The following is a 22,595-nucleotide window of genomic DNA, read 5'->3' as shown; positions in this document are numbered from 1 at the left end:
TTGCAATGTCTTTTTTTAAAAAGTGCCCAGAAACATTTATATTACATTTCTATAACATTTTTTAACAAATTTCATTTCATGTTTTTATTTTATTTATTTATTTAGAGGATACTGGGCTATATCTCTCTTACGAATCTCTGACGAATTCTCAAATCTGATTCGTTAGTTGGTGTTAATTTATTTGCGACAATAACAGGACCTGGTTTTGGCTGTAATTCAAATAATAGCTTTATATTAGTTCACTCTTTCAAATAGGTTATTGTTTCTATAGTAACAGCAGCACATGGGCTACATAATACAAGAATAATATTACAAGGGGGAAAAGTGATGGGCTCTGCACTAAGGAGTTTACTGGTTTGAAGTCACATAAGGCACTGTTTTTAAAATCAAATTGCTGTGGTGTAAAACAAAGAAATAAAATGTTTGATATGTGACAGCACACACTGCTGTGTTTTATCTGGTAAAGCCGACATAAATTCAAACTCTATCACCTGAACAAAGTGTTAAATGATCTATAGTGAAGGAGAAGGAGGTGACACACCAACGTAAATGTTAGACACACTTCAGTTGTCCATCACAGGTACTGTATGTTGTGTTGAATTATGTGGCATATAGAGGAAGTCTTGAATAATGTAGCATAAAAGGAGGCTGTTGTTACACATCAGAATTCCCACACATCATTGCTGGATGGACGATGAGACCTCAGCTCTGACCTCAGATCAGCTCCGGCAGCATGCTGGATGCCCTGGGGTCTCTGTGTTGTTGTCCGCATGCTAACTGGCTCTGTCGAGCCTTGCTTGATATATGGACAGTATGTGGGAAGTTCAAGCTGTAAACTTACTCCCTGGGTGAGAGAAGCCCATGTATGTTGCATGAATGATGTAGAGGGTGGAAGTAGAAAGCCAGCTAAGGCTGCATAGTTTTTTACAGTTTCTGTCACTCGCTTAACTCAGCACTGCGACTGATGTAGACGAAGAGACGGAGAGAGAGAGAGAGAGAGAGAGAGAGAGAGAGAGAGAGAGAGAGAGAGAGAGAGAGAGAGAGACAGAGGTAATTGCTAGCATGAACGGAATCATTTTATTTGAAATGGTTCCAACATTGGTGCTGTATAACACATTCATGAGCAACAATGCTGAAGGGATTGTGTAAGGTTTATATAAAGTAACCAAAATTTGTCAATCATGTGACTTTTATTACATAGCCATAAATAACTTTTTTTTTATTATTTAAAAAAACAATCATACCACAGATAAATGAACATTACTGAAATGTTTTCCATTAGACATAATTTTGCTCTCAGGACATCTTCAGTTCTTCATGCCATGGGCTCCTTGAGGTTTGACCAACATTTCTTTGACACCATTGCATCACATAATCTGGGCAGGTTTAGTAGCTGGACGTTCATCATGCAAATCTTCTGCTGTACCCTGTAATTCTTAATAGTGCATTATTAATAAGCCTTAATAAGGCAGTTCAGATGGTTAGGGAGACCAAACAATGAATAATGAAACCAACAGAAACAATTTGAAACGATATGTGCTTCGTGTCATGGTGTGTTATCTTAGAGGTAGACACTTTAAGAGGGGTAAATTGTGGCCAGAAAGGGATGTGAATGGTGCGCAATCACACTCAGTTACTTAGGAAATAGCATTCAATTAGTTGGTATTAAGGAGCTCAGTGGGTACCAAGAAAACATTCCATACTCCATTATGCCACCACCTCCACTACCACCACCAGCCAGAACTGTGAACATAAGGCAGGTTGGGTCCTGGAGTTATGATGCTGATGCCAAATTCTGAGCCTGCCATCTGCACGTCGCAGCAGAAATCCAGATTCATCAGATCAGGTACTTTTTCTAATCTTCAGCTGTCTAGTTTCAGTGAGCTTGTGCCTACTGAAGCCTCTGATGCCTGTTATTGGCTAACAGGAGTGGAACCAGATATAGTCTTCTCTTCTCAAATCTGTCTAGCCATTTTCCACTGACCTCTCTCTCATCCACAAGGCATATCTGCCAGCAAAACTTCTGCTCACTGAAAGCTTTTGGATTCACTTGTTTTTTTGCAACATTCTGTGTTAACTATATAGTCTGTTGTGAGTGAAAATCGCAAATCAGCACTTTCTGTAATGTTCAAAGTAGCCAGGAATCATCATCATTAACTTACTCGAGATCACGTCTCCATTCTGAAGTTTAATGTGATTGTGTGAAAGGTTTTTCTTGCCACTATTGCCTCTGAGTTGCTCATTAGGGATAAATAAAAATCTTAATCAAAGTTTACTTCCCCATTTTTATTCAGAATTCCTGTGAATCTGCTTTGTGAGAAAGTCCCTTGTTCGATTTCATGCATTGCATCGCTGCCACATGAGTGTACTGAGGCTGATTGTACACCCGCTTATTAGTGCAGTTATCCAGGTCTTCCTAATAAAGTGGCCGCTCAGTGTATACTTCATAAATAACATCTTATATAATCACAACACTTTCTTCTTTCTTTCAAACAAACACAAAGTCACGCTACATACAATAACTAATGTCATCCCACCCCAATGTTAACATAATCCTTCATTATTACTTTATTATACTGTGCTTATGAACATGTTATGCAGCTCCAGTGCTCTTCAAGATCCCCTTTGACTAAAGTGGTACTAGTTTCTCAGGTTTCTCTTTGGGGTTCATATGGAGGGCCTAATTCCTCTATATCCCATAACAAATCCCCCCTCCTCTCTCATAACCAATCCCCCTTTGACCTCTTTTCTGACTTTCCTTTACTTCTATCTCTTTTCCTCTGATTCTCTCTCTCTCTCTCTCTCTCTCTCTCTCTCTCTCTCTCTCTCTCTCTCTCTCTCTCTCTCTCTCTCTCTCTCTCTCTCTCTCTCCTCATTAAAACGGAGGCTGCACACATTCACAATGCCGCCCTATCACCATCGATTTCCCCGGTCACAGAGGATGAGCGCTCCCCCAGGAGCTTCGTCCAGCTTCAAAACGCTGCTCAGAAGTCTTTGTTAGCAACTTTTTCCCCCAAAGTGCACAGTGGATAAAAAAGGAATAAAAGAAATGGCTTGAAAATGAGAGTCCAGGGCTTGTTATGAAATATTGACAGGCTGACATTAGCGATGTGTTACCTCTATTTGACGCGAAACCTCTTTCCACGCTTCCCCTCTGTAGATCTGAGGAGACAGAGTACAATACGTTTCTCTTTGGCATCACATATAATTGGCATGCCCAAATAAAAATAAACACAGATACATGTCTGTTACATGAACATATTGATTTTCTGAGTCCAGGGTGGGTCATTAGTCTGACAACCAACCATGCGATGATACTGCTCTCGAATAGATGTTTTTCTTTCTCTTCATTTTATCTTGTTTTGTGTATGTTAGCACATAGTTTGATAGTGTATGTGTGTGCGATCACAAGGAATTTGTTAGCAGCATATCATTGTGAGCCCTCTGCAACTATCATTTTCACACAACTAAGACCCCATATAAAGACCACTGATTTTGGGTGTGAAAATGTATTATTTGTGTGTGCAGTTTACAGGTGAATTATGACAAATAGCACAGATTGCGTAAGATGCAAAGAAGGTGAAGAAAATTAGTTTCATGTGTTGTTGTTTTGTTTTTAAGTGTTCTTCGAGGTAGGTTTAATTGCCTCTCAGGACTCAAAAGTGAACTAAAATGTCTCACATATACTGTATGTATATACGCATGCTGATTAATTGCAGTGAGAAACGTAAAAAAAAAAAGAATCCAGTGTGACAGTGTGGTGATAATTTTATATCACACAATTTCACTTCTTATATAAATATAAAATATTCTTATCCGTAATTTACACAGTTCTGCAGATCGGCTTTGAGATTATGTTAAAATTGTAATACAGATAAAATTTAACAGAATGCTTTAAGTTTCTAAGACATATGGCCAAAACAATGTACATGCCTGACTACCAGACTTGTAATATCTAATCAGACAACCTATTCTCAGTCATTTACAGTATTTGGCAGGCTTTATACTGAGCAACTTACTTTTATAATTTTATTAATACAACTGGGCAGATAAGGTTTAAAAGTCTTTGCTCAAGTGCCCAGCAGTAGCAGCTTGGTGGTCCTGGGATTTGAACTTACAACATTCTGATCAGTAGTGTAATACCTTAACCACTGAAATGCCACTTAACACTGCTGCTATGCTACACTGCATCATTAATGTTGTTATTAGAATTAATGAGCATTATTATAAGTAAGTACACTCCACACTGACTTACAGTTAATGTTCCAATTCACCTCAGAGGTGCTGAGTGGATTGAGGTCATAGCTCTGTCCAGCTCATTAAAGATCCTCTTTACTTGTTGCTGTTGTTCTTTCAGCTTCTCTCTGTGTGAGGTTACCACAGAGGATCATCTGGTCCACATATTTGATCTGGCACAGGTTTTACAATGGATCCTTTTCCTGACATACCCCTCCCATTTTCCCAGGCTTGGGACGGGCACTGAGAGGTAGCTCTTCAACAGCTGGCTTAGCTCCGTGCCCTGGCCATGGCAAAGAGGGCGCGGGATCCTGCCGCTAGAGCATCAGGTCAACTATACTAAACACCTCAAACCATTTCCTGAGTCTTTCATCAGCACAGTCTTTTGCATTCCCCAAACTGCAGGAAAGGCTTTTGCATTCCCCAAACTGTTTGCCACAAAGAAGGAAGCATACAGTTGTCTAAAATCTTTGTATTTAGAGGGGCTTTCACATACTTTTAACCATTTGATATAGTTTTATTCAGTAGTATATATTTTTCTTTTTTAAGTGGACATATGCCAATTTAATACTTGCTATTTGATTTTTTTTTTCCATTCCATTTCAGAAATGCAATAACCATCATTCAATGACTTTTAAGATGAAAGAAATCACATTACAGGGGCAAAAATCAGTCTAATACATTGTTGACCTTACTTGCTATTTTATGTTTAGGTCGAAACACATCAAGATGGATATCCATTAAGACAAACATGAAAAACAAGCAGAATAGACAAGATTCACTCATTCGCTCCTTCCATAAACCCCGTTAGTAAATTAGCCAGTATGTGTTTTTGCACATTAAGGAAGTAAAATTTGTAGTTAAATCATGGCGTGAGTATAAATATACAGCATCAGTTCACATAAGCTTTTTGGACTCAGCCAAATGCCATTCTGTCCAGTATCTGATACCTGTTTTTTCTTGGTATCTAAAAGATTCATGCTTTCTATATCTCTTCAGAGATTACTGGAAATTGGACTGTGTAGTGGCCCACATAAGGTATTATAAAGGGCTGTTCTTTATAGGGATGCTGGGTGGGCAAAGAGCTGCAGGCCTTCTTGGCTTTCATTGATTCTGAACAGCATGGAACATGGCTCGGGGAGATGCGCTAAATATTTAAAGGCTGAGATATGACTGTCATTTCTTGACTGTGTGTTTCCTATTAAGAAAAAATATAGCCAACTGCATGACTACAGATTACATTTGCTGTGTCTTCAGGCGGAAAGATCGTGTCTGAACTGGTGACTCTTTCTGCTGGCACTGACACGGCACCTAAAAGTGCAGTCCAACAGTTTACAGCAATTTAAGCGTATATAATTTATGAATGCTTATTGACTACTAAATGAATCTAGTTAATTAAATTACTGAGGCAGAACACTCAACGGATAACTACTGCTTCATCATAAAAGAGCAGCGGTTCTGCTGGATGTCTGTCTATTTAAAGTCGAAAACAGAGAATCATCACATTTATGGCACAGCATTAAATCCTGCCTATTTTTTAACAGTGAAATTAGTTAATGCATGCGTTTGTAAGACACAGGCTCTTGACTAGTGTTAATGGTGTTTCAGTCATGAACGAACCTGTGTTTTTGAACAAATATTTTAAGTAAACAAATCGTTGTTGATCTTCTCGTGAAAGAGCACGCCTCTGAGACTCGGTATTGACCTGTTGTGTCTGAACGATAGTGGGATTAATTCCGTACAAAATAGGACATGTGGTTTAGTATAAACTTAAGGAACTACTTTTTGAACTATATCATAGAACTGTGACAGTTGTGAATGAAATGAATAAGCAACATGTTATCCATTCAGCTTGGATGCGAGTCTTACTTGGTCAAGAGGAGAAGGGGCGTAGCCATGTTATGAAGCCAATATAACACTTCAGCACTAGATACGTTTTACATCTCTGCATGAAGCATAATCCAAACTTAGGAAATATGTGACTGTTGATGACTACCAAAGTGGTATCCAATTTTTAGATGTACTGTATAACTCAAGCCTAGCGTGGGTAGCGGTTACACTGGAAATTAATCAGTACAGCTACCAGGTCCAGCTCCAGGGTTGTTTAACTAATTTTTGTGAAGGTCCTAAGGCCATAGACTGAGGCCATGGATGTCATAGTCTTTTTGAGAACGAAGTACTGACTGAGTAGGATTAAGAGTTACCTTTAAATGCTTGACCATTAGTTAGTCATTCATGTGTGTGACACTCTTAGAAGTTAGATCGGGAATGAGGTGACAGAAGACAGACACAGGGCAGATCAAAAAGTGCTCTTTATTGCCATTTACTCTTTTTTCACTTTTGAGTGATTTTATTTTTCAAAGCAAATTACGCGCACACACACACACACACACACACACACACACACACACACACACACACACACACACACACACACACACACACACACACACACACACAGAGAGCTTTTCTGTGTTTTTTTTTTCCTGTGGCTCATGTCTCTCCCTATTTTATCTTGCTGCCACTCACAGAAACACAGGAACATTCATTAAGTGTAAGTCCTTACCACTCAATATTCATGCCTTCCCCCTCCGTTCACAAATCCATGCCCACATGTCCACACCATGACTTCAGTTTGCTAATCAGACCAGAGGTGAATCCAATGAAATCTAAATTGTCTCATGGTCAAGATCTTTGCATGTTTTCCTTTGGTATAAAGAGGATTGAGCTCAAACTTTGAAATACTTTGAAATAGAATATGAACTGCATGAGAAATATGTAGTTAGCTGATGAGAATTATAGGTCTTAATTAAAAGTGTGCCTTACAGTATGTGTACTCACAGTTAAAAAAAAAAGTCACTTTGTCAGTGAATTTTTGTGTAAACACTGAAATCAGATCAAATCTTTCCATCAAAGTTGCTTTGATTTGTCATGATTATACGGTTAGACTAGAAACTCTATTACTCTCTTAACAAATTACACTAAACAAGGTTAGAATGTGGCACCAAGGAGTCATAGATTTTATGATGAAGTGCCGTCTTTCTGGGAAGCATTTGTTTATTTAACTGATGAACAAGCCGGTGTCAAGAAATGCAAGCACAATAGCTTTAAGGAGCGTAAATCAAATATTCACGATTAAATGAAAACCAAATATAACAGCGTCATTTTGTTATGTGAGACGATGGGGCAGATTTGGCGAGATCTAATAAAGATTGTTCTGGAGAAGCTTATTGAATGGGCTAGATTAGATTTATTAACCCATTTGCATGCAGATGGCCTTTGATTGTTTATTAAGAAATGAATTGCAGTCTCATGGCACGATGCAGAGATGCCCTTGCAAAACCACAGGCAGTTGTGCTGAGTTTCATCACTTCTGATAGCTTTAATGCTGAAGACAAGCTCATGGTACATTTACAGAGAGACAATTTCTACGTGCCATGATTCTTCTGCATACCCAACACTGAACACAGAGAAAAAAAAAATCATTCAAACATTCCAAAAACACAAATCTTACAGGCCTACTGTCTGTAGGTTACAGTGTATGTTTAGCAGTGCTTGTCTCAAACATCTTATTTCACAGTTATACAGTCATGTGGCACACTACATAAAATCATGCAGATACAGGTCAAGAGCAGCATCTACAGTAATATTCACCGCAAACATCAAAATAAAGAACGTTATCTGTGCCATGGATCCTGATCCCACGTGGTCTGGTGTGTGTTTTTCAGATACTGCTAATGTCCTGGGGTTTTTGCACACATCTTTAGAGTTTTACAGAATGGTGTAAGAAACAAAAAGCAAAGTTTTTGCAGGCTAAATCACCTTGTTGATAAGAGAAGAGAACGGCCTGACCGGTCTGAACTGACAGGAAGTCTATAATAACTCAAATAAGTATGCTTTACGATCAAGGTGAGCAGAAAAGCATCTCAGACTCCATCAAAACTTGAGGTGGATGAATGACAACAGCAGTCCTCCTATCAACCATGAACAAGAATTTGAGGCTATCATGGTCATCCAAATTATACAGGTGAAGAATGGAAAAAGCCCAGGTGATTTTTCCTTAACCTTCATCTGTCTAGTTTGGGTGAGTCTGTACCCAAGATAGCCTCAGATTCAAAAGAGGTTGTGATGTGGTTGTCTTCTCTTGTAGCTCATCCACCTCAAGGTTATATGTTCTGTTTATGCTGAGGTGCTTTTCTTTTCACCACGATTGTAGCTTTTGTCATTGACCCGTCTAATCCCCAAAGTGTTTCCACCCACAAAACTGTCCCTCAATCACTGCTTTTTGCTTTTCACACCATGTAGAATGTTGTGTATGAAAATCCAAGGTGATCATCAGTTTTTGAAATACTTAAATCACCCCCTTTTGTACCAACATCCATGCTATGATCAAACTTACAAAGATCATTCTTTTTCTTTGACCTGTATCATCATGATTATAGGCATTGTACTGATGCCACTTGATTGGCTGATTGGATTGCTACAATAATGTACAGGTTCACAGGTGTTCCGGTGAGAGTTTATTTCATATGCACCGTCTCGATCACTACAGATTGTGTTGTGTGTGTAATACTACTTGTGCACTACAGGTGATGATGGCAATATAAAAGGAGTTGTGTTGTGAGAGCAGTAAGGTCATTAATGGCCAGATGGATGGGTCACATGATTGTTGCCAGGTTGTAACCAGAGGACCGATAGGCTCGACTGATCAGGAAAGTCATGGGCCAGTGAATGTATAACAACAGCAGCAACGGCAGCATATTTATTTATTTAAAAATGGTGAAACAAGGAATTAAGAAGGTTTTCTTTAAGATCTGCTCAGATTAGAGCCTTTACTTTACACTGTCTGGTTTATCTCAGGTAAGAATTGTACTGTAAGAGGGGTGAAAGCTTGATCACTGAGCAACGTATTATTGTTGTTTCGGTTCTAGAGTGGACTTGTATTGTAAGAACTTAATAAACAGTTAATAATCGTGTAAGGAGATTTTTTTTTTTGTACAGAGTCTCCAGAGTCAGAGTCAAATTAAAGCTTTAAGTTGAACTTTTTTGACATGTCTTTATTACATAGGGCTTTTTGTTTTATATACAAACTAAAAAGCTGCATCTTAAGCCTTATTTCAAAATTTGGATGCATTATTTATTTTAAAAGAATCAAATATACTTATAGTACATAATAAAATGAATATAAAAAAATAATAAAAATCATTTCATAGAGACTGGTGAAGGAACAACTACATATAACTGTTCTAAATGATAAGAGGAAATGTCTTAAATATAAATATGAATTATAAATGGATAAACAACAGTATGCCTTGTCATTCAGTATTTATAAGTCAATTAAAATGTGTAACATGCTGTGCGTTATGTGGAATAAAACATGGTGGATACACTGTTATTGGAAAATAATCAACTTTGGAGTGATAACAGCGTCACGAATGTGTCTTGTTGGTGAACAGACAGAAATTTGACTGTTTTTTAAGTGTTCCTACAGTAAGTTATTGTTTCACTGGAGGGAAATAACCTTCATCTGATTATTCCATCACATGAAAAATAAAACACATGTAGAAAATAGTTGAAATTTCGAAGAAGAAGAGATGGTGACAGATATAGAGCAAGACGAGAGAACAAGCCACGGTGCAAACTTGAATGAATACGCAAGCGGAACTGAAATAATTATACCGTGTAGAACTAAAAATTAGCCTTCGTACAACTTAGAGTCTTGTCAGAAAAACTGCTTTTAGCTGTCACGCATCTAATGATGTATTCATAATTTGGGACGGACACCCAAACGAGCAGCTCCACCCTCAGACACGTTCTTCTCTACCGAAGTGATTTCTGACAGTTTCATCAAAAGTTAATTATGGAAATTACAATCAAATAGACACAATGTGCCGCTTTCTGTTCTGTATCATTATGTTTATGTTTATTCGATGTGTATACAATGGATACAATAGCCCTTTATTAAAGAATTACAAGCGTGCAAGCTTGGTGGACTTACTGGAAGTGACTGATTTAAACAATAACAATTATCTCTTGCTGTAATTTGCTAACATCAACTTCCTATGCCTTGTTTGTTAAGCCATTTGTAAGAAACACAATAAAGGCTAATTGTGACAGCTGGTGATTCAATTGTGTGATTACCAGCTTGTTGTTTTTTGGTTTGAACCGTGATGTAAATTCAAGCAGCTTTTAGGGTGTATCACAACTCCTTCTTGTAAATTGGTGCTGGTATCTTTTATATTTTATTATTTTTGTTATATTTGACAGAATTGCAGTGAAGTGAATTTCCAGACTCATGCCGTACGAGGAAGTGTCTGTGTTATCTCCAGTAGAGCCGACTTTAATCTCCTGTTCTCTGAGCGTACAGTGGTTAGAGCTGTGACATTTGTGGTGTTTACAAGAAATAACTGGGATTAACCTGGATTTACGGAGCATTTCGCAGTGATCTGGAGACCATTTATGCTACTATACATACTCTCATATCCCCACGGTATTTACACTTAATTTGGATCAGATCATGAAGTGGTGTGTGTTTTTGTGTGTGTGTGTGTTTAGATATGCGAGAGACTGAAATGGAAGAAGGAACACTAAGGGAAAGAGGAACAGATGCAAACAGACAGAGAGAGAAAGAGAATATTTACTAACGACATGTTAAATTAAACAACTGGCCAAAGTGAGACACACAGTGAATAAGCAACAGGATAAACACATCAGCTCACATTTCTGTACTGTAGCATGAAGTGTGAAGTGTTTGTTTGAGTTTTTTTTTTTTCTCTCTTCCATATTGCATATTCTTTATTCTGCCTTCATCCAGCCATTACTGTGTTTATCAGGTTGTGCTGTGAGTGCTATTTCCCGTCGCAGCTCTTCCGTTCCGGCTCTCGCTGTAAATACTGTAGGATGGGCTTTTATAAACGGGTGCCGTGTTTTCCTGCACAGATAGCTAAAATGACGAAGGCGCTCTCTGTGTCATATCTGTGTGTGATCCGTGCATGTTATTGTCTCATTTAGCATCCAGCTTAGACTGCTGCCCCCGCAAGAGCGCAGAGATAATGAGCCTGAAGCGCTGGTTCATCCTGATTTTATTTTGTGTTATTTCATTTGATTTTATGCTATTTATTTTCCAGCACACTCTCTGTTGCTGTAGCATAGAGAAAGACAGACAGAAAGAGAGAGAGAGAGAGAGAGAGAGAGAGAGAGAGAGAGAGAGAGAGAGAGAGAGAGAAATCTTACAGCTATGCTAACCTGTTAAATTACCATTGTGAAACTGCACAAGCAGGATATTAGCAATCAGGCCCTATTGCTTCAGCTCCCCTTCTGAGGCTTCGAGAGGCATAGAGCAATAGCTTTTTTTTTTGTGTACTCACAGCGGTACATGTTAATGCCGCTTTGTTCAAACATTTCAGAACAAGGGAAAAGGAGCAAGGAGACGCAATATTGCAACAGAGCGTTAAAAGTGCACTAATGGCCACACAGAGAAGTGTATAAGTAATTGGACAGTGATGCAGCTTTTGTTGTTTAGGCTGTATACACCAGTACATGCGACTTCAACAATAAATTACAAAGTTAAAGTGCAGACTGCGACTGTCTGTTTTAATTTAAGTGCCTGTACATCCAACCATGAACCGTGTAGAAATTACAACAGTTTTTACACATAGTCCTCCCATTTCAGGGAGCGCTGAGTAATTGGGCAGTTGTTTCTGCTCTGTTGTTTCTTGGCCATCTGTGTGCCGTCGCATCATTAGTTTACGCATAGGAGAGCAAACGAAAGGTCCACAGTTTATTTTAGATGGGGCATTTGCATCTGGTGTGTGCTGCTGTTGTTGCTCAACATGAGGGCCGAGGACGTGTCAGTGAATTAGGAGGGTGAGAAATTAACATAAATCGCTCACTGGCCATTTTAATGGGGAAAACCTGCACACCTGCTCATTCATGCAATTATTAACCTTATATTAACCTTGTAAAAACATTGCCTGTTTTTTTCTTCCAGTTTTTAGTTACTTCCTACTTTAGACACAGATTCTTGTGTTTGACTGCCTTATGGTTCAGCATTATTGAGGTAGCACTATTTCCGTCTCTCATCGACAAGGCGTTTCCACCTACAGTACAGAACTGCTCCTTGCTGGATGGTCGATGGTTTTCACAGAACTCCGTATAAACTCTAGAGACATTAAGGAGATCCACAGTGCCTAAAACACTCGAACCAATAATAACCGATAATTCAATTCAATAAAATTTTATTTCTATAGCGCTTTTAACAATGTACATTGTCTCAAAGTAGACTTACAGACCATAAAATGTTTATGTAAATGTATTTGCATTTTTCCCTATTTATCCATAATGAGCAAGCCTGAGACAACTGCAGCAAAAAAAAAAATCTCCCTTAGAAGAAACCTTGAGAGGAACCAGACTAAAAAGGGGAACCCATCCTCATTTGAGTGACACCAGAGTGTTTGAATATAAATGATTAGAAATATAAATGCATGCATGGATAAATGCATAAACGAGCAGATGAAGAGGTGAGATCATAATATTCATTATAAAAATCAGGCTTCTTTATGTGGTTAACATGTTTTTCAGGTTTTTTTTCTTTTTAGCTACGTAATATATGATGAACGTTCTTCGTGGTTTTATAAATTCAGATGTTTTTTCCACCGGGTGAGCATGCAGCCTATTTTTAGCCCATTTCTTGTTTATGAAGTAAAGCAGCAGTAGTTTAATGGAATCAGGATGCAGTGGAGTGTTTCTCTTAGCAGGAAAAGTGAATCAGCTTCAGGGACAGAGCAAGTAGAGACAACATGATGGTCTGAGTCACTCTGGTTCTGCGTGTGAGGGGTGAGTTACGGAGTTGTGGTTGAATGAACATGCTGGGGTCCATGATAGTTTGCACGGATCACAGAATTTATCAGAATGTGTGTAAATCATGCGAATAATGCACATACTGTAGGCTTTAGCATGAAAACTCAATCCTAAATGTATTTAGATTCTTAGTGAAAACTGTATGTGGAGTTTATATAGTGCTCGTCCTCAGTTGTTGGAATCTCATGCAAAAATCTTTTAGGACATGACTGGGGCAGTTGTGGCTCATGTGGTTAAAGCTCGGAGACGATGTTTGGGGTTCAAGCTCCAGCATTGTCAAGCTGCCACTGTTGGGCAACTGAACAAGGTTGTTAACCCACCCTGCTCCAGGGGCTCTGTATCATAGCTACACCTGAGCTGTAACCACAACCTCCTCAGTTGGGATTTGCGAAGAAAGGTATTTCACTGTAATGTATATGTGATGATCATAAAGGCTTCTATGCCCCCAATATTGTTTTGCCAGTGTGTCTCTTGTAACGTACCTTTTCTGACTAAACTACACCCTTATCTTTAACTCTGTTGAGGTAAAATTATGTATTACATTTTTAACCTGGTCTGCTGAAATATTTGCACAAACTTTTGAACAAAATTAAACAATGACTAAACAATATCATAAGTACAACACTGAAGACATAAATTTGAAACATGAAATATCCTTATATTAAAGTATCTGTGGTGTTTAGTATTTATGACATCTTGGGAAACATTGCTAGCACAGTTATAAAGCCATTTAACACGAGTAAAAATAAGTCCCTTTCCAGCAGCTATTAATATAATATTAATAAGAAATCTAATGTAGAAGCTAGACTAGTTAGTGAGGATGTTTGAATTAGCAGGAAAGTGGAAGCTTTGAAAGCTGATGTGTTTGAGCAGAGTGTACAGTATAGATGAGGAAGAGGAAGTGAAGCATGGAACGAAGAAATAAAGTGCTGCCGCATAGCTTGCTTTAGATGGATATCAAGCAAGGGTCAATTCCTCCTGGGTCCACTATATACAGGTAGTACAAGCACAACTTCATGTTAGGTTAAGTAATCATCTTTAGTGGAAAATCTTGTTCGGTAAAAAAATGAGCTTCAAGACAGTCACATGACAAATAAACCTAATATGCATCTATTTCAGTGCTTTCTTATACTAACATCTTTGCTCATGTACTGTGTTCTAGGCTATTTCTAACAGGCCCACACTGACGTTTATCTTTGCCGCTAGGTCAATGGGTCATTTGTAGCTACATGACCGTTATTTATGCCTGTAAAAGTGTGCTGGCTCTATCTCAGAAGCAGATATGTAGTTTAGTGCAGCTTGCTTTAATTTACAGTGCTAGAGGTTACCTATGGTACTGTAGGTCCTCACCTCTTGATCGGAATATAACACCACATCAATAATGGAGGCCAAGTGAATAATTTAATGTAACATCAGCTACAGGTGATGGAGGAAAGTGTCAGGGTGATCTACCTTTGTCACATCTCTTGCTATAGGGTGTAAAATGACCTTCTCTTTGCCATTCCTCAGTCTTCAGGTTTTTTCCTAGTATACTTTCTCCTCATGTATTTCTTCTCTCCTTTCTGTATTCTCTCCATCATCTGACTCTCTTCTCCTATGATCTCCCAGCTCATCATTCATCCGTCAAGCCCTCTTTCTCTTCTTCCTGTTATGTTATTTCTCTCTCTCTCTCTCTCTCTCTCTCTCTCTCTCTCTCTCTCTCTCTCTCTCTCTCTCTCTCTCTCTCTCTCTCTCTCTCATTTTATTCTTTCCCTACCCACTCCATTTCCCATGTTAATCTAAACCTGTGTAACTATTTAACTCATACCTGGTGAATGAAGATGGAAGACTGCTGAAAAATGTGTGGTAATACTTTATTTGAACTTTATCTACAGTACAGAATGCCTTTATATCACAGCTAGAAGTATCGTATAAATCTGTTAAAGCGATGCAGAAATTTTGTGAAAGGCTTAAGTCAAAATTAGAAGCCATCAATAATCATTATAAATCGCCCGATCAAGACTTAGTGCTACTCGCTTATCTGGCAGTTTTACCAACAGTGCATTCGTGACACTTTCATAGGAAAGTCATCAAAGTGCTTTATAAATGCAAATCTGATTAATTTAATTCAAGGGCTTTAAAATCATTCATTTGGCTGTCATGTGGTTTTGATAAATTAATGAAGTTGTATTTGAATGGTGCTTGTATTTGAACGGTAGTTTTGAACAAAAAGGGATTACCAATAATTCAAATGAATTTCTAAGCCCACTGGAAACTTTAATAGGAGCACCGGTAGATCTGCTCATTAATGCGGTTATCCAGTCCGACAGTCATGTGGCAGCACAATGCATAACATTAAGCTGATACGTCTGTGAAGATTCTCAGTCATCCGGTTGCAAGAAAGAATTCCGTTGACTTGATTAAACTTCCAGATTGAGCTGATACAGGTCAATAGTTTTGGTTCATGTTCACATAAAACATCTGAATGGAAAACATGTGATCTGAGTGATGCTGGCATGACGTGGCATGGGTTTTGATGCGAGACAAGCTTGTATATGATTATTTCAGAAATCGATTTTCACACACAACAGTCTATAGAAGTGACATTTCATGAATAAACATGCACACAGCTCCCAAAAATGAAGATGACAAGACACGTTTTTATACTTCACAACTGCATTGTTAGAAAAGACAAGAACGTTCAAAGTCAAAGTTTAAGTTACACCCAATATGTTAACATATAAACTAATGGACCTTTATTCTTGCTTCTAAACTACTGTACAAAGTAGTACATTTCATTTGTTAATTCCATATGATTTTCCTAGCTATACTCAGTTATTAGGTAAATAACTTAACCATGCTTAATTTATAGCTGCTACATGGCTTTCATAACTCACAGAATATTGATCAGACTTTAACTGGACTTGAAGATGTGTCTTCGATTTGTTTTTACTTTTTGCTTGATTCTCTTGCTATAGCGTCATCTCTTTTCTTCAGTATATTTACTTTCTTTAAGAATTTTGCATCAAAAGCCAATAAAGTGAATAAATATCACAAAGCTCTTTTAAATATTTCTGTCTTACTGTATATTTTTGGGGAGAACAGGACTCTTTCAAAAGGAATGTTGAATTTCTTTCTCAGATCAGCTAGTTTCAAAATCCAAGTAAGATTCTAACTTTCTAAAGAAATGCTAACTTTAAGAGACTTAAACATAACTGATGTTGAATAATGTGAAGAATAAAAGCAAAATGTTTCTCCAGCTGTGGCAGAAAGACCCTTTTGAACACAACAACAACAACAGGATGCACCTTTTCTTAACTAATTGTTCACACTCCTTTAAGCTACACCTCTTATTACATATATATTGTAAGGAGAACATGTTATTAAACAAACAACAATTTGTGAATTCGCTAGTTAGCATAGTCTTGTAAATTAAACTGTTCAGTGAAAGGTGTGCCTTTTCACAGCCAACCTGTGACTTTTATTTTATCTCTGTCATGATGTAGGAGGCTGAGAGAGATGCAGATTTTAATAAATATCCAGGCAAACTAATCCAAAACACAAGTTGAGATCAGGGTCATATGGGCAAGAACCAGGTCAAGAGATGGGTTATGCAAGATAGATAGATAGAGAGAGGGAGAGAGAGAGAGAGAGAGAGAGAGAGAGAGAGAGAGAGAGAGAGAGAGAGAGAGAGAGAGAGAGGATGTTGGATTACTGTCCGCCAAGATGCCACAGCTGGGCCCCTGAGCAAGTCCCTTAACCCTTAATTGCTCAGTTGTATAAAAATGTCACTCTGGATAACAGTGTCTGCCAGATGCTGTAAATGTAATGGGGTTAGATGGCTTCTGTATTGATCCTGAAGGAAATTCAAGCAGAGCTACTGGACAGGCTGCCACTTGTGTCGGTGCCTCAGACCCTATCGCTTATTGCTCGCATTCAGTCAAAAACCAAAACAGTGCAAACAATTATACAAAAGCTTTGTTCCTTTACTTAGCTTTGTATGTGTGTGTTTGTGTTTGTGCATGTGCTTGTGTGTGTGCACGCGTGTGTTTGGGTGTGTGTGTGTTTCATTACAGCGTTGGTAATGATCAATGACAGGTGGGCCTGTTCAGAAGTCAGGTGATTGAGCTTGTGTTTTGAGATGTGCAGTCCGTTCTGGCCATGTTTTATAGTCACATATATTGTAGGCATTTTGGCAGACGCCCTTATCCTGAGCAACCTACATTTTATTTCATTTTATGCAACTGAGCAATTGAGGGTTAAATGCCTTGCTCAAGGGCCCAGCAGTGGCAGTTTGGTGGACCTGGGATTCAAACAACCTTCATAGATTGGTTGTAGTCTGCAGTGTGTTCTCTGATTGTAATGTCATTATACACACCAGTTGTAATTCTTGTGTATTTCTGCTTGAATTTATGGCTATGACACATGGCTATCAACTACCATTTCTTTAGCTACCATTATTTAGTCTTATCCAGCACCTGTAGAACATTTGTACTCTTATTTGTAACTACGTTATTCAGGGTTGTGTCCCTATAGTGTTAGTTTTGGTAAAGACACAACATGTACTGAACTTTGTCATATATACACTGTATATTGTTTCATATTTACAACATGCAAACTGGTTATAACTACCTAGCTAACATGCTAGTAATACTGCACTCCATAGTAACATAGTAGCTGTTGCATAAAATTTGATCATGACTCTGACTTGAATAATAAACTGAGGCAATGTTGTGCTTCTTGTCATATACTGTATCATTGCATATCTTTGTGTGCTAGAGAAGACTTTATCAATTAAAAGCTCAGTGGAGGAATGTGACAATCACCCTACTTTAATTCTTCCCATATTTACATAGTTTTGTTTTCTCCACTCTTGGTAAAGTGGAATGGAAAAATGATTAGCAGGACCTTTTCCTGTGGGACTGGCTAAGATTCTTCACGCTCTGTGGTTTACAAAATTGGTAGCCTTATTGGTATTCATCCAATGTGCCAGTCCACATGGTGAGGAGAATCTCATTGAAACATGCTGCCTGTGTGTGTGTGTGTGTGTGTGTGTGTGTGTGTGTGTGTGTGTGTGTGTGTGTGTGTGTGTGTGTGTGTGTGTGTGTGTGTGTGTTTTGGGGGATTGGGGGGGTCCCACATTCTGATGCTACATATCACATATACTGTGTGAGAGAAAGTATAGTAAGGAAAAGCAAGAATTATAATTTCTTATTATTATACTGCTATTAGGTGAGGGGTGGTTATTTATCTAAACCCTCAGGCAAAAGAAAGCTTTAGTGTCCCAGTCTAATGCTCAGAACCTGAAAATGCTAAAAAGTGACAGCTAAGTATATGATTATTATCCTGAAGTTTACACATTGTCTTTACGTCCTTGTGACTTTGATCATATCATATCATATCACGCAGAAAAGAAATGTCTGACTAGTGTCTTTATTCACGCTATATAACCATGATGATCATGAAGATAAGATCATTATGAGCCTTATGATTAAGTCATCAATAAAAGTAGAATTTGTACCATAAAAAGATTTTATTTTATTTAAAAAACAATGTATTCTCAAGTCATTCTTTTTCTCTGTAGTAATTTACCGGTGCTCTTGTTTGTTTGGCCAGGACTGGAATCATTTTTCACATTTCTCCAAGCTTACTGTACTGTACTGTACTCAAATTTTAGTCTGTTCAGGATCTAATCACCGAGCCTCTTATGCTTTTAACCCTTTTTACTTGTACTCTGGTGTTCCAGTCTGTTGGCGGAATGGAATCAGTCATTTTCAATCAGAATAAACAATGAATTATTTTATCACTACAAGTCTGATATCAAATTTGTCAGGGCACAGTTGGCTTTCAGTTTGAGTCATTTTTATGTCTGTTGGGATAAATTTACACCATTTTAGTGGTTAAAGATTACAGCTTCACATTTTGGCGCATCTCTGAGAGCAGAATTGGGTTTGATATCATTGAATATATAAAGATTTGTGTGGGGGGAAAAATATTTTAGTTTTTTGGAATTTGTCTGTGAATATATTGCCCCTAGGTAAAAACAGTTATACTGAAAAAGTGCTGAGTGTCTACCTTCATACGCACGAACACATACACAAAATTCACAGCCCCAGATGACTTTTTTTGGCTTTTGGTAAAATGATTAATACAGAATAGGCTTGTATACAACCAAATCATTTTTACACTGTCTGTGTCCTGACATCTTGAACAGTCTGGAAGTCCGGATTGTGCAAAAGATAGACAACAACAAACAAATCAAAAGATCAAATGGTGTAATTATGTTAATGTTTCCTCAGGCGTGTTTCCCTGTGAAAGCATCAGACATGCAGCGCATTGCTAATTGGGAGGCTCATGCGGAGTGTTGTTTGTGATCAATAGCCAATCAGGAGCTAATAGCACAGCAGAGCATTGCTGTTTGCCTGAGCTGTCACGCCCTTTCCACAAAGGCAATCTGACACTGCAAGTATTATTCCAGCGTCGCCAAACCAATCTCACGGCAAGCGAGCTTCTCAGGAGAAAGATTTTGTCGACGCTGTTTAAGCAGTGGAACAGATTCATTGTGTCTCGTTTTTATTTGAAAACAATACGGATATGTTAGTTTGCAGCATTTAACTAGAAGCCGTTCATCAAATGAAATGACATGCAATCTCGACAATGGATGTGAATCAGGGGAAATCTGTGATCGGAATCGCTGCATTAGCTCCGTAGTTCCAGTATAATACAAAATGCACCGCACTCAGCTGAGACATTTATTTATTTTTTTATTGAATCTTTTTTTTTTTTTGAACGGAATAAGTAGTATGCTAGATGGCTGGTGTTTGAGTGTAGCTTACTCTAATCAATTGTTTTTTTCCCTTTTCTCTTCCTCCATTTTTTTCTTCCTCACCCGTTCTCACCCTTTCCCCCCCATGTTTGCGCTCCAGCGGCGGCAACGAAAAACAAAGTGAAAGGTGAGTGGAATGCTCCATCTTTCCAGCTCCTTGATTAATGGGGGAACACCATTACCAATAAACTGTGTAGCGATAGCTCGCTTATCTTTTCTACAAGCCTGCCAGACGCTGCCTTCTCCTCCCACCGAGCCCAGCGAGAGGAGCAGGGTTCACTACCCAGAGTTCCATGCAGCTATCCATTCTGCTTGTCATCCCTCTCTCCTTGTCTGCCTTTCTTTCTGTCCATCATCACTTTCACCTTGCATCGTATTTTATGCTTCTTAGCACCTCTAAGCTTTCTTTTTGCAAAGCACACTACAGCATGCTGTACAATCAAGCCTCTGTATTAACACGGAGGTCTGAATTGATTGTAATATAAATAACATCATGTTTTTTGATGTCATTTTTGGATTGGTTTATTTGCTCCCAGACCTCTTCGTGCCTTCTGTTTTCATCAGGTTACATAAACAAAAAGGAGAAACTGTCATTTTTTTGAAAACGGAGTGGTGAGAAATGCGCCTGTCAAACCCCTCAGTGGTCCCACTGTGGAACAAGATAAAGTTTCTGAATGTGGAGGAGGATGGTGAATTTGAAAAAGAAAAAAGGAAGTGCAAAGAAAAACATCGAACTCACTCACTCACTCATGGAGAAAGAACTGGTGCTTTTGGTTAATAAGTGATGCAGATAAATGTGTGTTAGTGATCATAACATTTAATATCATCCTAAAAGGGATTTTCATGTATATCTAGAGACACCATTCAAAGAACCTGAATTATGTTTTTTATGATTTTCAGTATTTCTATTAAATCTGAAGAAACATGAAATGTACAAACACGTGATATTGTTTCATGCATGATAACCAACAGTAAACTGGGTAGTTGTGAATCAAGCACTTAAAGCTCTGGGTTGTTAATTGAAAGATCGAGGTTCAAGCCATGGCACAGTTAAGCTGCCGCTGTTGGGTTCTTGAGCAAGGCTCTTAACCCTCTCTACTCCAGGGCTGCTGTATCATGGCCCAATCTCCAAAGTGGGAATATGCAAAGAAAGAATTTCACAGTTCTGTATTTATATGTGACAAAACAAAGGCTTCTATTCTATTCTAAACAGTGTGATACATTCAGGGGGGAGGGCCAATAGTAATGAACACTTGAGTGTTTTTTATTCCTGTCATCTAAAACCAGTAGACTCACAGAGTCACCGAAACTCTATATATTTTCTTTGACAACACTTAAATAAAGCTAAAAGAACATAGAAAAAAATCAAAAAGAATATAACATTAATAATAATAATAATAATAATAATTCTGCTTCTTCTTCATTATTAGTATTATTATTATTATTATTATTATTATTATTATTATTATTATTATTATTATTAGCTGTTAATTAGAAATAAAAAAATGACTTCACATAAATGTCATGACTGTGGTGACTGGAAGGGAGGGCGCAGATACAAGTACAGGACTGTACAGGATTTTTTTATGCAGAAGTTAGTATCTAAGATTTTTACCTGCTGCTGCTTGCAGTAATTAGCCCAAAGTGAAATAAAATAGAGTTTCTGTCAGAGGCTCTGCTCTAGTACCTTCAGTTGGTAATGGGGCACGTCAATCATTAATTAATAGTGATTGCTCTATCCTGGTCAGGGTCATAGTGGATTATGATCAAATGCTGGGAACACTGGTGTGGCTGAGCTTCCAGTCCACTGAAGACTACCATGTACACACACATTTGCATACTCATTCACATGGAGAAACACTTTAGAGCTGCCAATCCAGCATGTCTTTGTGATGTAGGAGGAAACTGGAGAACTCAGAGAAATCCCACACGGACACTTTCGTAGAGAAAGGAGTAACCGTCATCTCCTTGAAAACTGAGAGGTGAGATTGCGCCTGTCAAACCCCTCAGTGGCCCCAATGTGAACACGAAAAAGTTTCTGACTGTGAGGAGGATGGTGAATTTTAGATTTCACACAGGCAGTAACCTGAGCTAGGAATCAAACCAAGGAGCCTCGAGCTGTGAGACGGCTGCGCTACTCGCTATGCCACCATGCCACATGTCATGCGAAACTTACTGTGAATTAGGGTCGGCAGCTTTCCAGACAGTCCTCAACTTTTGTGTTTTTCCAATTAGCTGTATGAAAAGTATGTCATAAGTTATGTGTCATGCGATTTTTTAAAGCCCTGAGAATCATTTGAGTCATCAATAAACCACCACTGTAGTGTGTCACACGGCACAAAAATTGAATGTGAGCATGTTAATATGGACACCCTAAAACAAGAAGAAATTATAGTTTATGGCCTCTAGTAAAAGCAGTTATACAAAAAATTACTTTTAATTGTGCTGACCTGCTTTTTTATTTTGTTATCCATAGTTATATCTATGATGATTTGTTCTTGTTAACCAGTGCAATAAATATTAGTCAGTTAGTTAGTTAGTTCTAACTCTCCAGACCTTGAGTATTTTTTTTTTGATTGGTGGTATATATATACCGTATTTTCCACACTATAAGGCGCACCCAAGAGCCTTAAATTTTCTCAAAAAGCATCTTATGTGTTTACTGAGTTCCAGAAATCTGTAAAAATGTTGTGCG

The 22,595-nt window shown here is 38.2% G+C and overlaps 1 protein-coding gene across 3 annotated transcripts in view; it reads left to right on the top strand.

Annotated features, from left to right (window-relative positions):
- The window catches only part of cadm2a (cell adhesion molecule 2a), a 339,485-nt gene that overhangs the window by 237,384 nt on the left and 79,506 nt on the right, over positions 1–22,595 (top strand). For 2 of the 3 annotated variants that reach the window (XM_027150212.2, XM_027150226.2), the window contains exon 2: positions 20,001–20,027. The exons of the other annotated variant lie outside the window; for it this stretch is intronic. In XM_027150212.2, the coding sequence (XP_027006013.1) occupies positions 20,001–20,027 (27 nt within the window). The remainder of the gene's footprint in view (positions 1–20,000; positions 20,028–22,595) is intronic. 3 annotated transcript variants of the gene reach the window in all.

This window comes from Tachysurus fulvidraco, chromosome 20 (genome assembly GCF_022655615.1).
Source record: "Tachysurus fulvidraco isolate hzauxx_2018 chromosome 20, HZAU_PFXX_2.0, whole genome shotgun sequence".
In the NCBI taxonomy this organism is placed as follows: domain Eukaryota; kingdom Metazoa; phylum Chordata; class Actinopteri; order Siluriformes; family Bagridae; genus Tachysurus; species Tachysurus fulvidraco.
The sequence above is the reverse complement of the archived record's forward strand: the minus strand, read 5'-3'. Positions and strand labels throughout refer to the sequence as shown.